Source organism: Oryzias melastigma, linkage group LG7 (genome assembly GCF_002922805.2).
Source record: "Oryzias melastigma strain HK-1 linkage group LG7, ASM292280v2, whole genome shotgun sequence".
Taxonomy (NCBI): Eukaryota; Metazoa; Chordata; class Actinopteri; order Beloniformes; family Adrianichthyidae; genus Oryzias; species Oryzias melastigma.
In genome coordinates, this window is record NC_050518.1 from 17776899 (window position 1) to 17796898 (window position 20000).

Below are 20000 nucleotides of genomic sequence, written 5' to 3' on the forward strand. Positions count from 1 at the left end.
AAAAAAAAAAAAAAAAAAAAAAAGAATCTTGTTTTTGGTGTTGCTAACATGTTCTTATTGGAATCTTTCTCAAGATGGAGGACATCTAGAAAGCAAATTATTCTTAAAGAAATACTCAGAAATGCAATTTTATTCAAATAATTGTGAATGAGGAACAGACGAGCTGTATGGGCTCACATCTGGCTCAAAACTGTATCGAAACTCTTCTTCCGGTTCCGGGTCATTGACAGCTGCAGCTCCTCTGGAGTTAGCACCATCTTAAAGCGTCTTAAACTCAATTCATTGCAGAATTACTGTAAAAAAAGAGAGTGACCATGGCCGCAAATAAAAACAAGCAATAAATGTCAATGAAGACAAAAAAAGACTTGATTGTTAAAGTCATGAAACCTGAGCTAACCCCGCTTTTAGAGTTAGCTTAAGAGCTAAGAAGACTTTGAGCCCAGAACGAACAGCAAGGTAACAGGGTCAATATTCTGGAGGAGTGAGTGGACGACTTGGATCAACACTCCAAGATGAAAAACATGATTGTTACTGGATTACAGATCCAACCCTGGACAAGGGCTAGCACAGTTAAAGCTAATGGAGCAAATAATGCTAGCAATGCTTCTGATCCTGGTGAGGCTGTTAAACATCAAGTGGAATTATTTTTCAAGGCTAAAAGGATCTCCCTGGATCTAAATACCATCAATTCCTGCCCTCCACTGCCCAGGAGAAAAGAGACTGATAAACCAGCGATCCTCTTCAGGTTTATGAATCAAAAAGACAGAATTAGCTCTGATGAGCAAAGAAAAATCTGACAAGATCGGCTGTTTATCTGAATGACCATCTGAGCTGAAGGAATGCTGAAATTGCCATTCATGCCAGGATTCTCAAAAACCATCAAAACATTCTAAACACGTGTGAAAAACTGTAGAATTTTCGTGTAACGGACCGATCCAAGGTTCTGGTCATCAGCAACATGCAAGACTTTCAGAAGTGCTGAATCATGGATGTCAGAGCAAAGCAGATGCAGCAATGAAGTGAAGAGTCGAATATCATGTCAAGACCCTGATTTTCTGCAGAGTTCTGATCTGCAGACGACTATTGTAGAGAAAATGGTTCCATCCGATTTCTCTGTGTGTGTAATTCCTGATTTGTAACTCATACAATATATTTTGAGCGTAACTGTGCACTTGCAATTGAGTATTCACATATACAAAAATTGCAAAATACAAGGAAATACAATTTACACACACACCTTAAAATTACAACAGCTTGAAAAACTAACTACACACACATCTTTTAAAAGTATGCTCAAATTGCCTATTACACACAAATCAGATGTGATACTATTTTCATGTCTCCAAGACATGAAAATACTTATCAGCTTTTTATTTGTAAAAAAAAACAAAAAAGAACTCTTGTATAGTTGTTTTTTTCTACTTCACAATTGTGTGCCACTTTTCACATAAAGTTCCAATAAAATATATTTACATTTGTGGTCATAATGTAAGAAAATGTTGAGAAGGTATGAATACTTTTGAAAGCCACTGTATGTCCTTCAAAATGCCACAAGTTTTTAAGTTATGGCTAAAATTGGCCTAATCGTAACTAAAAGACCACAGGGGATGTTTTTAAAGTAGTTCAAAAGATGATCGGATCGAGACTTTAAAATAACCTCTTTTCTGTACTGAAAATATAACATTAGACATCCTTTAGTTTTCTGTTAGAAGTGCTGTAGCTTTACAAACATCAAGTCTGTCTCTGAGATTTCAAAATGTTGTCTCAGGCACTCGGAAGCTTTTTATGGTGGCTGTAAATTCAAAGCTAAATTCTATAAGCATAGCACTCGATTCTGGCACATGGATTTTTTCTGCAATTACCTGCTGGTTTTGATATTGCACAGAATATATATAAATGATCCACATTTTACTGACAAAACAAATTTGAAAGCATCAAAGAGTGCTGCTTTTTAGGTAATAAATCTACTTAAATTAGATATACTTTTAGGAGTACGATTTAATATGACAGTTATGGTAAATGGTGTACACTTGTTGAATCTAGTGATGAAACCAATCATTTCTACAGGTTCATGTGTGGCTGTTATCAAAGCCTGTGTGTCCTCCACTGATGTCTGTGTGATCTCCTCTCCTCTGTCCACAGACGAGCTACGAAAACAGGATGTACAATCTGAAGGTTGAATGTGGGCCAGGCTACCCAGAGTCTCCGCCGTTTGTCAGATTTGTGACAAAGATAAACTTGAATGGTGTGCACAACTCCAATGGTGTGGTATGTAAATCTTCCAAAAGGCATGCTTTTGTGTCCTGTAATATCCCACAGTTATCTGTTTGTGTTTAAATGTCCTGAGGGTTTGCATGCGTATCTCGTCAGTCTTTTTCCCGATCAGCGTGTTTGTTTTAAAGAACACAGTGGTGTTGACAGGGCTGTCATGTGCTTGAGCTCTAGCTACCTGGTTGGCGAAATCTCGTATGTACTGACTCACCTTTGTGTTTTTAATCAGACTGTAACATTTACATCTGTGAAAAGGTTTCAGTCAGTACAGAACCCAGAATACACAAAAACTTCCAAAGAAAGAAATACAATGAAACAAGGTGAGGGCTGAGACTAACAGCTAGCAAGGAATTGTGGGAGTTTTCTGTACATACTATTATCTTTCACTGATGATCCGTTTACACTTTTAGTCCTGAATGCACTTGTATATTGCTTCCAAAAGCCAAAATCCGTCTAATTTTTGGCTTGGCCAGCTTAGTATTTCTATTTTTAAACTGTTATTTTCTTCTTTCATGTGAGCTTGTTTGTGTGTAATCAACCTCTCGTAAATTTTCTGTTGGTAGTTAAAACAAAGTACGTCACGTTCAGCCTTACAGACGAGGTCATTGACAGGAGCACACGCCCAGCTAAAGAGGATGATAAAGTCATAACAGGTCAAGGACTTTTGTAATGGCTGCACGATGATGTAGTACCTCAGAGCAAGAAGGGCCTGGTTCAAATCTCTGCTTTCTGTGTGCATGTTCTCCTCATTCATATGTGGCTTTTCTCCTGGCACTGATTTCCTCTCACAGTCCAAAAACATGCTTTATAGGTTCATTAGTGTTTCTAAATTGTCCTTAGGTGTGTGTGTGGCCCTGCAACAGACTGGCGACCTGTTCAGGGTGTGCCCACCTTTGCACAACAGCACCTGGGATAGGCTCCAGCAACTCCATAACTTGAAGGAGACTCAAAAACTGTTGTTCAAAACTTCAACTAGCAGCACATTTTGGGACTTTCTTTTGTTCTTAAAGACTTTTGACATGAAGCCCTCGTCATTCCTTTTGGAAAACAATTGATGGGATTTGCTTCCTATGTCCTTGGGATGTAGCGATCGACCGATTTATCCAATCTGATCTATCTTTCTGAGGCAAATTTTTAATTAAATCTAATCGAATTGATCTATTCCATTAAAACTAATTTCAGAATAAAATTGACCCATCGCTAATTATTGGGAAAATACCATTTGAATTGAGAAGTGGCAGGTTTATCTGACTATATATAAAAATGACCAAGTTCCATCAGAGCGAGCATGAGGCTGCCACGATAAGTCCTGACTTTGTCAACTATTAAAACAGTTCACAACTAATTTAATAGTTGATTAGTTGTTTTTTAATTTCAAAACTACCTTTCTAATGCAGTGTCTGGTATTGTCTGACACACATGCATAGTAGTGCTAATCCAGGTTGGTGGTGATGTCACAGGGAGCTATAGGAAGACTCAGGTACCATAACAACATGATACGGCGTGTTTCAGATGCCAACCTCAATTGATTTACGTCTTTCCTTTAATGCCAGAGACTAATGAGGGAAATAAGCTGTATGATTCATTAAAGTTTAAGGGTTAGGTTTAGCCCTAACCCTTCAAGTCTAAAGCTAATGATGCTTAAGATGTTTTACCTCCAGTCTACGTGTGAATCGATTAGTCGGCTAATTGAAAAAATAACTGGTAAAGAGTCGACTATTGAAATAATTTTTTGTGGGAGCACTAAGCGGACAACACTTAATTATCTTGCAAGAAATCTGGAAACTTCTCCTGCATTTATCAGTAGCAGGTATTTCTCTGAGTAACACTGGTTGAATTTTTTGGGTGAAGATGTCCTGGATTGATTTTAGGTCAAAGTGATCAAATCGGATTTCAAAATGAACAAAAATCGACTATAAATAATCATGATACGAGTAAAATCATAGTTGAAACGAATCGTTACACCCCTAATATGTCCACGTAGACTGGTCCTTCCTTAGCCCTTTAAGATTTTGCTGTCAACAGAAAAATGACTCGGTCTATGAACTACAATAACTCTAACCGTTGACACAATTGTCATTCCAATGGATTGGAAGCATGCAATACTTTACGTTAATAAAGTTAGTAAAGGCAAGAATCTGCTTCTCTAAGATTCAGAATTAATAGGAATTACATTAATTGGACACCTGTCCTCGAGGCTTGGAGTTTAACACCTGGGAGTTACGGTAATTTAAAGAACGTCAACATTGGAGCTAAAGCTCTGGGATTAAAGGGTTAATCCTTCAGTCTTCTTTATGCAGCAGAACCTCTCAAAGAAACATTAAAGTGGATCCTAACTAATGTGATCTTAGGTGCAGCTTTATTTAAAATGACCTGACAAAAACAAAAACAGGACATCAAGAATCAGCATTTCTGCCTCAAAAAAAGCTAAATCAGCTGCTTGTTGGAGGAGGATTGACATTTGAGTAACTGGGGCTTTTTGCTGAGGAGTTGGTATGCAAACAATAACTTCCTGTAATGAGTGAAAGCTGAGTGTTCTGTGTTTGCAGGTGGACATGCATGCAGTGACTGCTCTGTCCAAGTGGCAGAACTCCTACAGCATCCGCATGGTGCTGCTGGAGCTCCGGCGGCTCATGACCTGCAAGGAGAACATGAAACTTCCTCAGCCGCCAGAGGGCCAGATCTACACCAACTGAAACTGTTGCTGTTTTTGCCTCTGCTTTTATTCCCTCTTCTTCCGCCTGACTTTCCCCCCTTCTGTGTTCTCGCTATCATCCCGTTCATTTTCACACTAAGCCATGCGACACTCCACTTCCCACCATCAGACACAGCTGAAGACCAAGACAGCATCAGACCGACATCTACATACACACACATCTGCATGAACACACACATTCCATGACAGTCATTCCAGCTCCTGTTTTTTCATCAGTGGCCCTTTGCGGCCTCAGTCCAGAGATGGTCATCTGAAATCTGTACATCCGTTTCTTTTTATTGTTTGTTCAGAAATGCTGATTGTACATTAACATAAATAATCTTACTGAGTGTTTCTCTTTGTGTTTTGCCTTTTTGTAAAACAAAACAAATTAAATATGTCATGAGGCCAGATAAGATTTTTGTTTGTGGGTTTGGCAAATATTTCTTTTAAGGCATATTTTTCCTTGATGTGGCCGACTGAAAAATATTTAGATGTAGCTGTCAACTCATAAAGGTGAAGAGAAAGCTGATACTTGTTGTGGAGTTTTACATCAAATCAGCTCTAATCTATGACACTGATCTATGAAATGGTTTAGTTTTTAGTAGTTTACATTCAATACTTTAATCAAAGAATATGTTAAAGACGATGGAAGCCGGTCAGACGTATAGAAGTGTGTTCATAATTTCTGAGGATTATTTGTAGGCTCAGACAATTTTATAACAGTAAGTCATGAATTTAAAGTAAAGACCAGAAGTGGCAGCAAAACTGAAATCCCTTTGATGCTTAACAGAAGAATATAATACATTTTTCAAATCGTATTAAAAAAATGAAGGAATTTCTAGAGATAAAAGAGCGGTTAAGGCGTCAAAGGAATTCTTCCAGACACGACGACGAGCAGCCAGAGAATGTAAAGTGGCAGCTGTGGTTTATCAAGAGATTTAAAGTAAAATCACACCAAAAACTCCCATTAAAAACAGAGCAGTGCAGGACTGTCCTTTCCTCCTTTTTATTTTGAACCTTTGCGTTCCATTGTTGCAAAAGCTTCATAGATGCATGGGTGTTAACATCTCATGATTCCTATTTAAATCTACAGACGAGCGGTGTGCAACCTGAGGCTCTAGAACCACATATTTTATCCTTGTGACTCTTTGAGAACATATTTGAAGAAATAATGTATTAACAGTTTTGGTTCATTTGTTTTTTTAGATAAATGTAGTCATTTTTGTTTAGATTTTGAGATAACTGAACTACAGTGAGAGTGGTTTATTATTAGATTAAGCTTAAACCACATATAAAGACAAAGTTCTTAAAGTATAAAATTCAATTTACACATATAGGTTTAAAAATATATTTTACACTTAAAGTTTTCATGTTGATATTTAACAGTAAACTTAGATAATAGTTGAAAGAGCATCAAAATCATCATGAACAAAAATATGTTTGACTTTCTTACATTTTTACTTTAAGTGAATCTGCTGCAGCTGAAAAATCTTGTCATTAATTTTGAAAGGATCTTGTGTTTGCTGCTGTCAAAATTAAATGAAATGTAAATTATGATATATATAAAACAAATAATTCAATTATTACAAGTGATAAAAGCTACTTTTTTTTTAATTTTTGGCTTAAAAGACACAAAATCATACAGTATATTTTTTCAAATGATGAAGTGGAACTTTGCAGGATCTGCTCAATAATAAAACGCTCTTTTAGCAGTAAAGGTTGCAGAGCTCTGTTACAGACAGAGCAGCTTCCCATGATGTCAGACTGTCAACCAACCCATGAAGGACCCACTCAGTTTGTTTGTTCAAACTCATAGTGGGCCTACATGAACATGCAGGTTGAAACAAGTTGACATTTAGATATTAGTGTGCAAACAATACATGTGTTTATCCATTTCTATCCTAAAGCCTTTTTACTTTAATGATTTTTACAGATAGGCCGAGATTTTTCAAATGACAACATTGAGATCAACTCTGATTTCTGCTGAGATAAACTCAAATCAGCCAAAACAAGCAGAAGAGTGACGGGAAAGGAGAGGAATGCTGCTCTTCGTTGAACAAGGCGATGCTTTGCCTGCATTTTCCTGGCATTTATGTGGTTGCCACCCACTTGAGCATTTTTGACAGACTACTCATCCCGCCCCTGCTCTGCTCCCACCAACCAGACTCTCAGGGGATAACTTCAAAATGTTCTTTGTCTGGATCCGTCTTCAGAGATCAAAAGGACATGGTATAGTACATTGATCTGCAAATACAAAAAAAATACTAAACATAGATATAACCCACTTTAAATATTAGTTCTAACCAAATGAATAAGAAAAATGATCACAGAAAAATGAACAAAGATGTTAGATGATGCCATCTTCAGTGTACTCACTCATAATCATGAATAGACACACATGTCACATTAGATATATTAATTGTAATGATTATCAATTAACATCAAGTAAAGTTTGATGTTTTTTGCTTTAAAGAGAGTGGGGGAAAATCCCACCCCTATTAATGTTATTTCTTTAAATATATATTTTCTCATCGTTATCAGATCAAGTGCAGATTACATATTCAGTAAAAAAGGAGTGCTTATGAGTTATCCTCAGAAAACATTAACATGAATCACGTAATCACATGTCATGCAACATGAATATCATCAAAATACGTTATCCCATTAATCATTACTGCAATAGGGTGTAACAATCGATCAAGGAATTGATTCATATTCATAGGATCCAACCAGATCAAATCAAATCGACCTATACTATCATAAAAGCATTTCAAAATGAAAAAAATGGATAATCAATTTTGGAAAATACTATTCGGATTGAGACATGATAGGTTTATGTTAACACAAAATAAAAATGACCAAGATCCTTCACAGTGATAAGGACATGTGATAACAGCAAAAATGATCAACCATTGAAAGTGAATCGTCATTAAAATGAATGGTTACACCTGTAATTGCTACACATTGCTGAGTAATCAAGCAAAAAAAACAACAATAGTTTATTGATTATCATCAGAAAATATTAGTTACTTCATAACATCCAAGTTCACTCATTCTTATTTTGAAAAACTTAATGACTTCTAAATCTTCTCATCTCCATGTGCTGAAATAAAAGCTTCTTTATACATTTTTTTGAAGTTATGGATATTTGAAAATAAGCTCCGTGTTTAACCTGTTCAGTTTGTAGCTTCCTTCATTTTTTAGTAACTGTTTTTTGGATATTGTAAGACAGGAGTGTCAATCGAAGAAAACATTTATTAAACACAAAGAAAAAACTAAACTGTTAAACTTTTAAAGTGTAATTTTTTTAACATAAATGTGAGTAAAGACAGATGGGAATATTGTTTCAGAATAAATCAACTTAAACCTCAAATAACATTCAACATTTATCCATAATGTCAAAATTATAAAAGACAGAAATAAACTGAACGATAAAAGAAAAAAAAACTTAAATTTCTTTACGTGTATGTAATTTTATATTTAAAAAAACTTTTAAATATCCCAAAAAATGTTTATCTCCATAAAATATATCCTGTCAAAATTATATTTTATGAATGAAATTCTCTATTCTGGCAACACTGGTGTTCAACAAGGCAGCTGACGCACTGTATGATGGGATTTGTAGTTAATCTTATAGTGATGATCACAGACTCAATGGGCCTGATGTCAGATATGGCAGCGCAAGGAATTGTGGGATATGGTTCCCTTTGCCTGTCTGGCAATGTGTGGGTTCAATGTTTTTTGTTTTATCCTGTTATGTTAGAAGTCATCCTAACTGATCTCTCAGCCTTCATGATCAACAGTTTCACGCCGTTTTAAAAGTCTTGATTGATAAAAATGAATTGTTTGTATCATAAAGATAATCAGCTTTATAAGTGATTCTGACGGCTTGTTTTTAAAGTAAAAAGAGAGGATGAAGGAAACTATAGAACATTTCTATACAGTACATGAAGTAAGGTCATTATTACAGAGCAGTATAATAACTTCCATAGAAAATAATAATCTAAGACTGCAGTAAAGCTCCATTAGTTGGGGTGAAGGCAGATAATATTTAATGCTCCTAAAAACAGAACATCAGAGAAAAACTCTGGACAAATGATTTGATGGAGATCAGACTTCTCCATCAAAGACTATTCTGTTGATGTTATGTAGACAGATTCAGGTCACCACATGACTGTTTCATTCCATTTTATTCTACTCATCTTTTCTGCTTCATCACACCAGCCGCTGTGCGCTTTAAGAAACCAAAGCAGCATGTCTGCACAAAAGCGGCTCAAATCTGTCGTTTTATTGGCCAATAATGTCGTAAAATTCCACACTGTGATACAGTTGATTTACATTTTACACAAGCTGAACTAACCAGAATGATTGCATTTGTTTATCGTCAAACAGCTATTGACTCATATAACTGGAATCAAAAGATTTTTTTAAATCAAAAACTTCCAGATTTTCTCTTCAGTTTTGTTTTTGGTGAAGCTGAAATGATTTTTGCTGGAACATGGCATTTCTCTGATTTAAAAAATGTGCTTAACTGTAAAAAAACACACACAAATGTCAAATAAAACATTAACTTTGTGGACAAATGCACCTGTGGCAAAGCGTCGCTTTACTGATTGCTCAAAGTGGGCATGTTTTGGCAACTAAAGCTCACTAGACAAGTAAAGACTTGTGGAAAAATAAGGAAAAATAGGTTTTATAGGAATCCATCACTCAGGATTAAGACGAAAGTCTTCAGTCAGAGGAAGGAGTGACCTAATTGAGAAACTTACTGAACGTTGAAGTTACTGGAAGGTGAGGAAGACGGTTTTACCGAAGGGGCGGAGCCACATCATCAGCACACTCACTGTAGCTGGAGGACTTTTCTATGAAATCAACATTGTTGTGTTGCTCTGAAAGAAAAACAGAAAAGAAGCTGGAGAAAACTCACCAAAAGAGTCACATAAAGCAGAACGGAATTCTGTTTTCACTAGTTAAAAATAAAAAAAAGACCAAAAAAACTGGATCATGTTGATTTGCAGGTTTATGATTTGATTCAAAGTACAATTCAAATCCGTATTTATATTTACTTTTCAAATTTCCATTACAAATCATGTTTTTTTTGTTTATGAAAATCACTTTCGACGTCGTGATATAAACTGAACAAAGGTTAAAAATCGGACTGGCGACTTGTCCAGGGTGTAACCCGCCTTAACCCAACAATTGTTGGGATAGGCTCCAGCAACTCTGTGATCCTGAACGGGATTCAGCAAGTTCAGAAAATGATAGATGGATGTTTAAAATCATAACTTTCTTTAAAAATTTACAGAAGAAAAGTCATTTGCTTGAAAAAAAATATATGAAGAAAATTACTTTGATAATCCTAAATGTGATGTTCACACATGTGGGTTTCAGGTCTGAAGAGGTTAAAAACGATTTAAATGTTTGATAAATTGATTTTTTAAGTAAAAAATCGATTCAAAATAAATCGTGTAAAGGACCCTCGAAAAAATATTAGCTTCACGGGCCACAGTTCATTTATTTGGTGGTCCTGTTGATGATACTTTTTGTGTTTTTGTCTTTTAACATTTAATTATTTTTTAGCTTTTCTTCAACTTATTTCAGAAAACAAAGAGCTAAACTTTTAAGAACGCAATTAAGAATAATAAAAAAAAAGAATGATCAAATAATGTTAATTTCCCAGGTGAAAAGGTTTTAATGCATGAAAATAACAACATAACTTCAAAATAGAGGAGAAAAACATCTGCTGGACTTTTAAAAGCTGAAAGATGTGAGTGAAAAACAGCTTTTTAATGTGAGAAGAAAACTGTTTATTTATAAAAAAGTACAAATATGTTTCTCATTCCCAGAATGAAGTCACTGATTTCTTTTGGTCCTGTCACTCATTAACACAGTCATTCATCAACACTATGTTTTGAATTCACATTTCAAAAACTTCAAGCAAACCGGATCAGATTTTGCAAATGAAACTTCATTTCACGAGTGTTTACTCATATCTTCAAACCAAAACAGTGTTCCCATCTATGGCTCAACCAGCAGAATCCCCAGATGGATCATCACCAGATGTCCAGCTTTATTTCAGTTCCCTAAAACCAGTGAAAATACAAGAGCACTGTTCCTTTTTCCCTTTGAGTCACAGATTTTATTTTGTTTTTATCGATAAAAAGAACAAATTTAGTCTTTAGATTAGGTTGGTCCATTAATTGGGAAATCTAAGCTTGTTTTAGTTAGAGTCAGGTGCTCCATGTTTTTATTTTATTCCTTTTGGTTGTTGTTTATTGTGTTTTGACTGTTACACATGATTTTTTAGTCATTGTGTTAAAGTAATGCCCGTCACAATGTATGTTACTCAATCTTAGCTTCTGATGCTGTCCAGTAGGGGGCAATGTCTGCTAAAGACCCTCCTTCAGACTCAGATCTTGTGAAATTTGAAAGTTTTGCAACACTGGAGGAAGTGAAAACATCTTCAATGAAAAAGGAAGTCACAAAGCGGAAATCAAAACTCCAGCTCTGTCCTCATTTAACCTCCGTTTCTTAACCATCCCAATAAACAGACTGTCAGAGCTTTCTGTGTTTCTCCCAGAAATCTGTGACACTGTGTCAAGAATGAACTTGACCCAAATCGAGCAGCATCTAGACTCCACCCACAGCTGTGCTGTGGACTCTGAACCACACGGCCGAGGCCATGTGAATCTAATCGCCCTCAACTGCAGCAGATCTGTCACCAACCCTTCATGAACGATGACCGGACCTTTCCAGAGCCTTCACCAACTGAGCACACGTGTAAGTACACATGTTTAATAGTAATCTGTGCTGAGTGTGCTTCTTCCTAAAGGTCAATTTCTTTAGGCGGCCTTTGGGATGCATTATTCTAATTAAAGATTGACTTTTGAAAGCGCTTTGGTAAATTCAGAACAGTGAAAGCACATGAAACCTTCTGTAACGGGAACTTTCTGCTCAGACTTTATTGCTGCTGTTAGACTCACGTCATTACTACATAACCGATAAAGGGGAGAACTTATCTGTTCTTTCTTCAAAGTCCTATTTAGGCAGAAGATTAGACACAGATCCAAAGCACAGTTCAAAACAGTCATTTTACATGTTTTTCCTTTTCATTCTTAACAGCAATCAATGCTGTTAAGTTTTTACTTTTCAAGCAATATTTTATGCTAAAATACCAAATCAGGCTGCATACAGATATGATATTTTCATATTTTTGTAAGGAATCCTGTTTTATTCTAAGAAACAAATCGGTTGATTAACGTAATCTGAGTGAGCAAAACTAATCAGACATAAATTATCTTTTTTAATCAGAAAAAAGCAAATTATGTCATTTAATTTACACAAACAAAAATGGGTTAAAGTTCTGAAACAAGGACTCATGTCACAATTTGTTCAGAAAAAGAAGTCAAAGCAACTCCAAATGTCAGGAACTGGTAGGATCCCAAATGCAGGAAACCAGACTTGATGGCAGAAACTCAAACATTTATTAAAAAACTTAAATAAATATATATATTTGACATAAAAAAGAAGAACCGAAAACCAGACACTTGAATACACTGAGAACAAATGTGCATGATTAATAAGAAGCTTGAGTGACTGGCAGCGGGAACACAGATCTAAGACTTTAATGATGTCACAGGAAGTTCTAGGAAGACTTGGGTACCATAATAACACACCAATGGAGCATTAAAGTCAGAAAAAAATTATATATATCTATATATATATATATAGATATATATATATATATATATATATATATATATATATATATATATATATATATATATATATATATATATATATATGTGTGTGTGTGTGTGTATATACAGTGTCCAATGCAACATCTGTTCAAGATGTGTTTTACAACCAGTTTATGCATGTTCTGAATAATCAACTAATCAAAAAATTAATCGGTGATTAGTAGACTTTTGAAATAACTGTACAATGAAGCTTTACAAAAGCATTTTAGCATTATTTCCATCAAAACTGATTCAAATGAAGAGAAAAATTCCTCACATAAAGATGAATTCTAAGGAAATGTGTTTCTCTCTCAACAAGACCATTTATCAACTTTAAAAAAAAAAAAACTAATAATAAAAAGTCAAGACAGATCAGCAATACCCTATAATTGCCTAATTCATAAATAAATTAAAAAAATGAGGGCTGTGAAAGTTAACCCGTTAACGCACGTGATTAACCACAAAAGAACTAATGTGTTAATATTTATAACGTACACATTTTTTATCTTTTGTAATGGCGATTTTATTAAATTACAGAGGGCCGGATCTAATTACCCGGAGGGCCGGATTTGGCCCCTGGGCCTTCACTTTGACACATGTGCCCTAAAATAAATAAATAAACATTTTCAGAACAGAACTAGAGGTGCAAAAATAATATTAAAGAATAATTAAAATTCTAAAATGAATGTCCTAATTCTGACATTAGTATTTTAATTGAGTTTGATTTAGTAATAAGAGATACATCTCTCAGATTTGTCCTTTGTAATGATAATAAAGAAGGGAATAATTTACATCTATATTTTGTGTATAGTGAGTGTGAAAATGCTCCAAGGAAAGGTTTTAAACCCCAGATGTGTTACAAAAACATATTTGCTTTGACTTCAGAATACCTGAAGAATTAAGTTAAAAAATTCCAAAAATAAAACATCAAAGTTCTAGTTTTGTTGTGAATTTCCCAGTATTTCCCTCCGATGCTTTATCTTTTTTTTTGCAGGTATGACACTCAGCTGCTGTTCATACTGATCTGGATGCGTCATGGCTCTGCTCGTGCATGTGCTGGCTTGCGCCTTTGGGCTCGGCTCCTGGGTTGCAATCAACGGTCTGTGGGTGGAGCTTCCGCTCATCGTCAACACCCTGCCTGAGGGCTGGGAGCTCCCCTCCTACCTGACAGTCATCATCCAGCTAGCTAACGTGGGGCCTCTGTTGGTCACCCTCATGCACAAACTGTGTCCCGGCCGCCTAAATGAGCGCTTTGTTATTTACCTCATCCTCTCCATCGGGGTCGTGTCTTGTGTCCTGCTCGCCTTTTTTTGGGAGAAGACCACGGTGGTGGCAGGGGCGCCACACAGCACGGCCTTCTTCATCATCACCTTCTTCCTGTCTCTGGTGGACTGCACGTCTTCAGTTACCTTCCTCCCTTTCATGATGCAGCTGCCAGCCAAATACATCACCACGTTTTTTATAGGAGAGGGGCTGAGCGGCTTTATTCCTGGTGTCATCGCTTTGGCACAAGGTGTCGGCATCGCCAAGTGTGTCAACTCCTCTAAGACGCATGGAAACGACACAGAGTGGTCCATGCAAACCCAGTATCTGTCTCCAAACTTCTCCACGCAGGTGTTTTTCTTCTTCCTGGCAGCTATGATGTGTGTCAGTATGGCTGCTTTTATTGCGCTCAACCGGCTTCCTCGGACATATGAACTGTCCACGGAAAACCTTGTTCAGGACACTGCAGCGTCGGTCAGCTCCGGTTTGGACAACCCAGGAGCAGACACTGACGGAGGAGCTGAGAAGAGCTCTGCAGCCAAGAGCAGGCGCCTGCCGGCTGCGCAGCAACACTCCATGTACCAGCTGATCTTCATCTACTGCCTGGTGGTGTGGGTGAATTCCTCCACCAATGGCCTGCTGCCCTCTGTGCAGACGTACTCCTGCATGCCATATGGGAACCTCGCCTATCACCTGTCTGCCGCTTTGTCTTCAGTGGCAAACCCAGTGGCCTGCACGATTGCAATGTTCTTTCAAAACAGGTAATTTTTCCTTTGAAGAATCATCTTTAAGATTTCTGCTGCCATTCTGAGCCTGGTTTGTTGATGACATCGTCAGCAATATTAGCCATAGTGAATTTATCATGTGAAAATGTATAATCTGTGGGTTGTTTGGTCAATAACAGAGTGGAAGATGTGAAAACTCATCTGAACTTTGATCATCTTTTGATCTATTTTTAAAGCATTTCCATTGGTTTTTGATGTTTTAGTAATAAAACTGTCCATTTTTAGGACATAGTTTCTGCAGAGCGGCAGCAGTTCATTAGAAATTCACCTCTAAGTCCCGGGTGGGATCGTTGCCATAGAGCAACCCTCCCCCTTCCCATCTCTGTTAGTGAGAGCTCAGGGCAGGGAGCTTGTGACCCGCCCGAAGTATTTTCTACGTCCAAAATAAGCATTTTTTTAGTCTGCTCCTGATTTACAACAGTTTGGTTAAATAAAAACTCAGAAATCAAAATTTTAATTTAATTTTCTCATATATGTTTTTCCTCATAAGAAAAATAACACAAAACCATGTTAAAAACACCAAAAATACTATTTTCATCAGAGTGGATCTATGAAAAGACTTGTTTTATACATTCACAGAGTGAACACTGTTTGGATGTTAATTGAGCTTGCATCATTGTCAGTAAAATCCCTGTGAATTGACAAAAAAAGAAAAAAAGGAAGAAAAAGAAAAACAAAATCCCCCATTTGCTGGGATTTTTGCTGTTTGTTATTACAATACCATGTTCAAACTGCAGATGGCAGCACACTTTCTGTTTACTGTAGCTAACAGCCTGTCAACACACTGTGATGCAACATGCTGGTATTGTAGTTATCTACTTGTGCTTTTTTTCATTGACTGAATTTATAAATTGCTGGAAAAAAGTAAAAAAAAAAAAAATTAAGAGCCATAGATCAGTGCAATTACACCTGACATGACGAGACAGAACAATTCAAGACAAAATTCAAAAGCAAGTACAAGTAAATACCAACACCTGCAAAGGTCCCACCAGTGCTGAATGCTGATAAATTGAGTCATAAATACACTCAAAGTAAGCCTGGATGGGTTAATGTGGCTTAATGAATTACATCATTTTGATTGGGTCAACTAGACTAGAAAAATGCAGGAAAAATGCAAAGAAAAATATTTTTTTTCTCACAGAACACAATTTCACAAAAACAGAATTTAGTTTTTCTGTTATAAAAAATGAAACCCTTGGGAACAGAACATTTTTCAGAACTATGTAAAATACTATTTTTATGTCATAATCTTGCTTAAAACACATCATAGTCTTTGAATACTCCCCAAAAATATTTTGCTAAGCTTAGTGAATGATTTAACCAAACCCACATTTTTATTAGACAAAGTCATAATCAGAAACAGTTTGACTGCCTTGTGTTAGAGTGTCCATATTAAAGACTCTAAAGGGGACCTGGTGCCTCCCTGCTTGGTTGGCGGGTTAAACAAAACAAATGGTGTTGACAGCTAATCATTCATGCAGGGGATTGGTCAAATGCAGGGGGCAAATTTCACACACCTAGGAGTGACAAATAATGTGACTTTAACTTCATTTTTCATCGTTGTTGTTGCAAAACAGATAAAAAAAAGTTGATCTTTCTATTTTAAGACTAATTTTTTACAGTGTGGGATAACTGATGCTTCTGTGTTTAGATCGCTGGTCTTTCTTGGTCTGCTGACCTTACTGGGGACGGGCTTTGGTGGCTACAACATGGCCATGGCAGCCATGAGTCCCTGCCCTTTGCTTATCGGCTCTGCGGCGGGAGAGGCTGTGATTGTAAGTAAAAGTGCAAAAAACCCTCATTACAAAAGAAGCGTTCCAGAGCGATCACATCCGTATTTCAGATTGTAAATGATTGATGAGATATGAGTTTTAGTGCAAGATGTTCTCTTGTCCTTGCCAGGTGTTGTCGTGGCTCTTTTTCACCGGGACGCTGTCATACGTTAAAGTGATGGTGGGAGTCATCCTGAGAGACCACAGCCACAGCGCCCTGGTCTGGTGTGGAGCAGCCGCTCAGATGGGCTCACTGGTTGGTTCTCTCACCATGTTCCCCCTGGTTAACATCTACCACCTGTTTACGTCGGGAGACTTCTGCAACACCCAGTGTCCGTCCTGACAGGAGGAATCAAAGTCTCCCCATCAAAGGAACTGATTTCACTTTTGGATGAACACTTTTTGACTGAATTCCTTTTTAATGCTCAATGAAAAAAATCGAAATGATTGGTTTGTTTTTTGGATCAATGCTAATGTAGATTCAGTACATAAAGATAAAGAATGTGTCAGTCCAAAGTACACTCATTCAGAAATGAATATCCTCTCTATGTTTGTTTTATATAATACAGCTGCAGTGTTTAACCTCATTTTCAAAGTCTTACATTTTCTGACACAATAGTAAATTGATCTTAAACACCACCAATTTTTGAAAATGACTGTTTAGTTGTTTAAAAATGTGACTTAAGAACAATTCAGAGTAATTAAAAGAAAAAAATCAAGTAAAGTACCAAAAAAGTAATATATATACCATACATATATATATAAAGGAGTTTGGAAGAATGTTGATCTCTTTAGAGAGAAAAAGATCAGCCTTTTTTTAAAGAGACTACACATAAACTCACCGTACTGTATAAAAGTTTAATCCAGCCCGTTATGAAGAGAAAAACATACAAGGAAAAAAGAGCAAGTTTCTAGCCCATTCCTGTGGCGAGTTATGGTCATTTAAAGAAATGGCCGCAATGTGCAATTCCGCCACTAGGGGGAGCAGAGGAAAAGAAATACTGGCATAACAAGAAATCAAGAAATTAACAGAATTTCTTTACAAGCACGTCTGGGTAAGATGCAGTTAGGTTCCCTGTGAGTTGTTTTGAAAATTATCAGGTTTGACATCACAAGTACAAAAATGTCGTTTGGAAAAAATAATAATAATGATAGCTCTAATAATAATAATTATTATAATAATAAGTGGTTGAGCTGTTAGGTTGTTTGAAGCATTTTTTCTGAGAAAAAAACAAACAAAAAACAAATAAAAAACAAGTTGATCATTGATTATTATGCTATTATGATACTGGTCCGGCCCACTTGAGTTCAGACGAACTGGCCCCCAAAGCAAAATGAGTCTGACACCCTTGTATTAGACTCCAAACATGACATAAATAAGTATTAGGGGTGGGTGATGTGAAGGACACGAATGCAGGCGGTAAAGACACATGATGTATGTCTAAAAATATTAAATAAAATTCGGCACAAAATGAAAAATCTAAATTCTAACATGACTCATCAACAGTAGTGTTATAATTAAAAAAGAAACCCAGTTTCTCTCGTTTATAAGTGTTTTTTTTTCTTTGGTAAATGTCATTGGTCGAAAGAGACGGAGGGTGTTTTGAAGGTAGAAAAAAAGGCAAGCATTTACAGTTATGTAAATGTGCAGATATATATTGACATCACTAAAAAATGAAACTTCAAAAAGTGCACTAAAAGCTGTAAACATGAATACCTGGACAGCATAACATTTATGTCAACATAAAAAAGGCTGAGAGAATTTATTTACTTCCTGTACAAGTTTATATAACATTTTATCTACAAAGTAAACAATTTACAGGTTCGTCCGGTGTGTCATAAAATGCAATGGCTTTAACTGTAATCAAAAAATCTTAGCTTTCATTATTGCAACCCCAAAGAATTGTGGGATTGGATTATTGTTTCAGAAAGATGCCTCTGGTAAACAAAGGAAGAACTGGACCTCCATTAATTTTTACTGAACTGAATGTTCTTTTCAAAGTTACTTTTGCTTGATCCTTTCAGTGAGTAAATGGAAGACAGAAACCTAAATATTTTATAGATGCAAAAAAAATAAAGTTGAAGTTTCATGGGCTGTTCTGAGGATTTGACTCATCTCCTGAGGGAACAATGAGCTGCAGTCACTGCAAGACTCCATCCAGATGCTTTTAGTGGTTTAAAAGCTGTTCATGTTTGGTGTCAAGCACAGAAACATTTTAGAGTCTTTAGCATGATCTCCCGGACAAAATCAGAAAAAACTATATCAAAGTACATTATGTAATATGTATGAACTATTTATGTATGTATCAAGTGAACATCAAGTTTTTGTCTCATTGTTTGCTAATTCCTAAAGAGCGAATTAAAATGAAGGTGATGACAATTTCTAATCAAAAAAATGAATGAATGAATACATTTTATTTATATAACACTTTAAAACTCCTTTCAGTGCACCAGAGTGCTTTGCAATAAACAAAGAAAGTTTAAAAAATACACAAATTAAGAACAAAATTTAAAAAACAGCATAAAATTACAAAAGCAGCTAAATGCATAAAAGATAATGAAGAAAACAATTTAAAACAGCAAAAAACATCTGTATTCAGGTTTTGCTGTGCAATAACATTGATGTGACTTTTCAAAAGCAAAACTAATTTAAATATTTACTTAAATCCAGGGGTCTCCAAACCCTCTTCCTTGTGAGATACTGCTCGGCTTATTTTGATGACTGCTCACCTGGATCAGGTGTGCTCAGTCAGTTAGAAACTGGGATCACTCAGAGCAGCTAATTACTACAAAACAAGCAGGACAGTAGCTCACGAGGAACAAGGATGGAGTGCATGGATGTCATATTTTGGGTTATATTGCCAAAGTAGTTAGTTCTGCTTAATTGTGACTACGTTTTTTTTTTGCAATAACCTATCCAATTGGAAATAAATAAATTAATTAATTAAATAAACCAGGGGGATTGCAAGGAATTTCAAACTTTGGTACAGGTGTTTTTATGTTGCATTTCCCTCATTTGGAAACTGTCAGCACAATGACCACTAGGTGTCACAAGAACACTTCTTAACTGTGTCGACACAAGCTTCAGGTTTTCCACCTGACACACTGTGATAAAGTGCTTTGCTCCGATCCAAAGAATGGAAAAAATAAATGCGCTAGAACACGTTTATGTAAAGAATTAGGTGTTAGACAAAAAAGAAAAAAAGATTTTTAAATTCTTTCTTCTGCTTAACCTATTGATTTGGTTTACACATTAATATTCGTGTCAAAGAAATATATGCTTTCAACCAAAATAAATGTTTTAATTTTATGTCTGAAAACCCACATAAACTGAAGACATGTTTGCTCTTTTTAAGGAGCGGCAACATCCAGCCAACATGAACCGTCATAAATATTAGCTGACAACAACACTTGTCATTAATGTTGTGGTGTAGAACAACAATTGTTAAAAAGAAACGGGATCCTCTGAGAT

The 20000-nt window shown here is 36.1% G+C and overlaps 3 protein-coding genes across 3 annotated transcripts in view; 2 read left to right on the forward strand and 1 right to left on the reverse strand.

Moving 5' to 3' along the window:
- Window positions 1-5382, forward strand: part of peds1 (plasmanylethanolamine desaturase 1) — a 14962-nt gene extending 9580 nt beyond the window's left edge. Inside the window, exons 7-8 of the mRNA XM_024292750.1 lie at window positions 2143-2268; window positions 4821-5382. Coding sequence (XP_024148518.1) covers window positions 2143-2268; window positions 4821-4967 — 273 coding nt within the window. The 3' untranslated portion in view covers window positions 4968-5382. The remainder of the gene's footprint in view (window positions 1-2142; window positions 2269-4820) is intronic.
- The window catches only part of LOC112158994 (kelch-like protein 12), a 145982-nt gene that overhangs the window by 63420 nt on the left and 62562 nt on the right, over window positions 1-20000 (reverse strand). The window contains exon 3 of the mRNA XM_024292743.1: window positions 9739-9858. The gene's annotated coding sequence lies outside the window, so the exon portion shown is untranslated. The remainder of the gene's footprint in view (window positions 1-9738; window positions 9859-20000) is intronic.
- On the forward strand, window positions 11215-18898 carry slc52a3 (solute carrier family 52 member 3). The gene is made up of 4 exons (XM_024292744.2): window positions 11215-11749; window positions 13703-14732; window positions 16408-16531; window positions 16659-18898. The coding sequence occupies exons 2-4, from the start codon at window positions 13744-13746 to the stop codon at window positions 16869-16871; spliced, it is 1326 nt and encodes a 441-aa protein (XP_024148512.1). The 5' UTR covers window positions 11215-11749; window positions 13703-13743; the 3' UTR covers window positions 16872-18898.

Bases quoted from the DNA above. Each gene is read 5' to 3' on its own strand.
- slc52a3 (XM_024292744.2), top strand. From the start codon at position 13,744: ATGGCTCTGCTCGTGCATGTGCTGGCTTGCGCCTTTGGGCTCGGCTCC. The intron at 14,733-16,407 runs GTAATTTTTCCT...TTCTGTGTTTAG, and splicing joins GCAATGTTCTTTCAAAACAG to ATCGCTGGTCTTTCTTGGTC. The intron at 16,532-16,658 runs GTAAGTAAAAGT...TGTCCTTGCCAG, and splicing joins CGGCGGGAGAGGCTGTGATT to GTGTTGTCGTGGCTCTTTTT.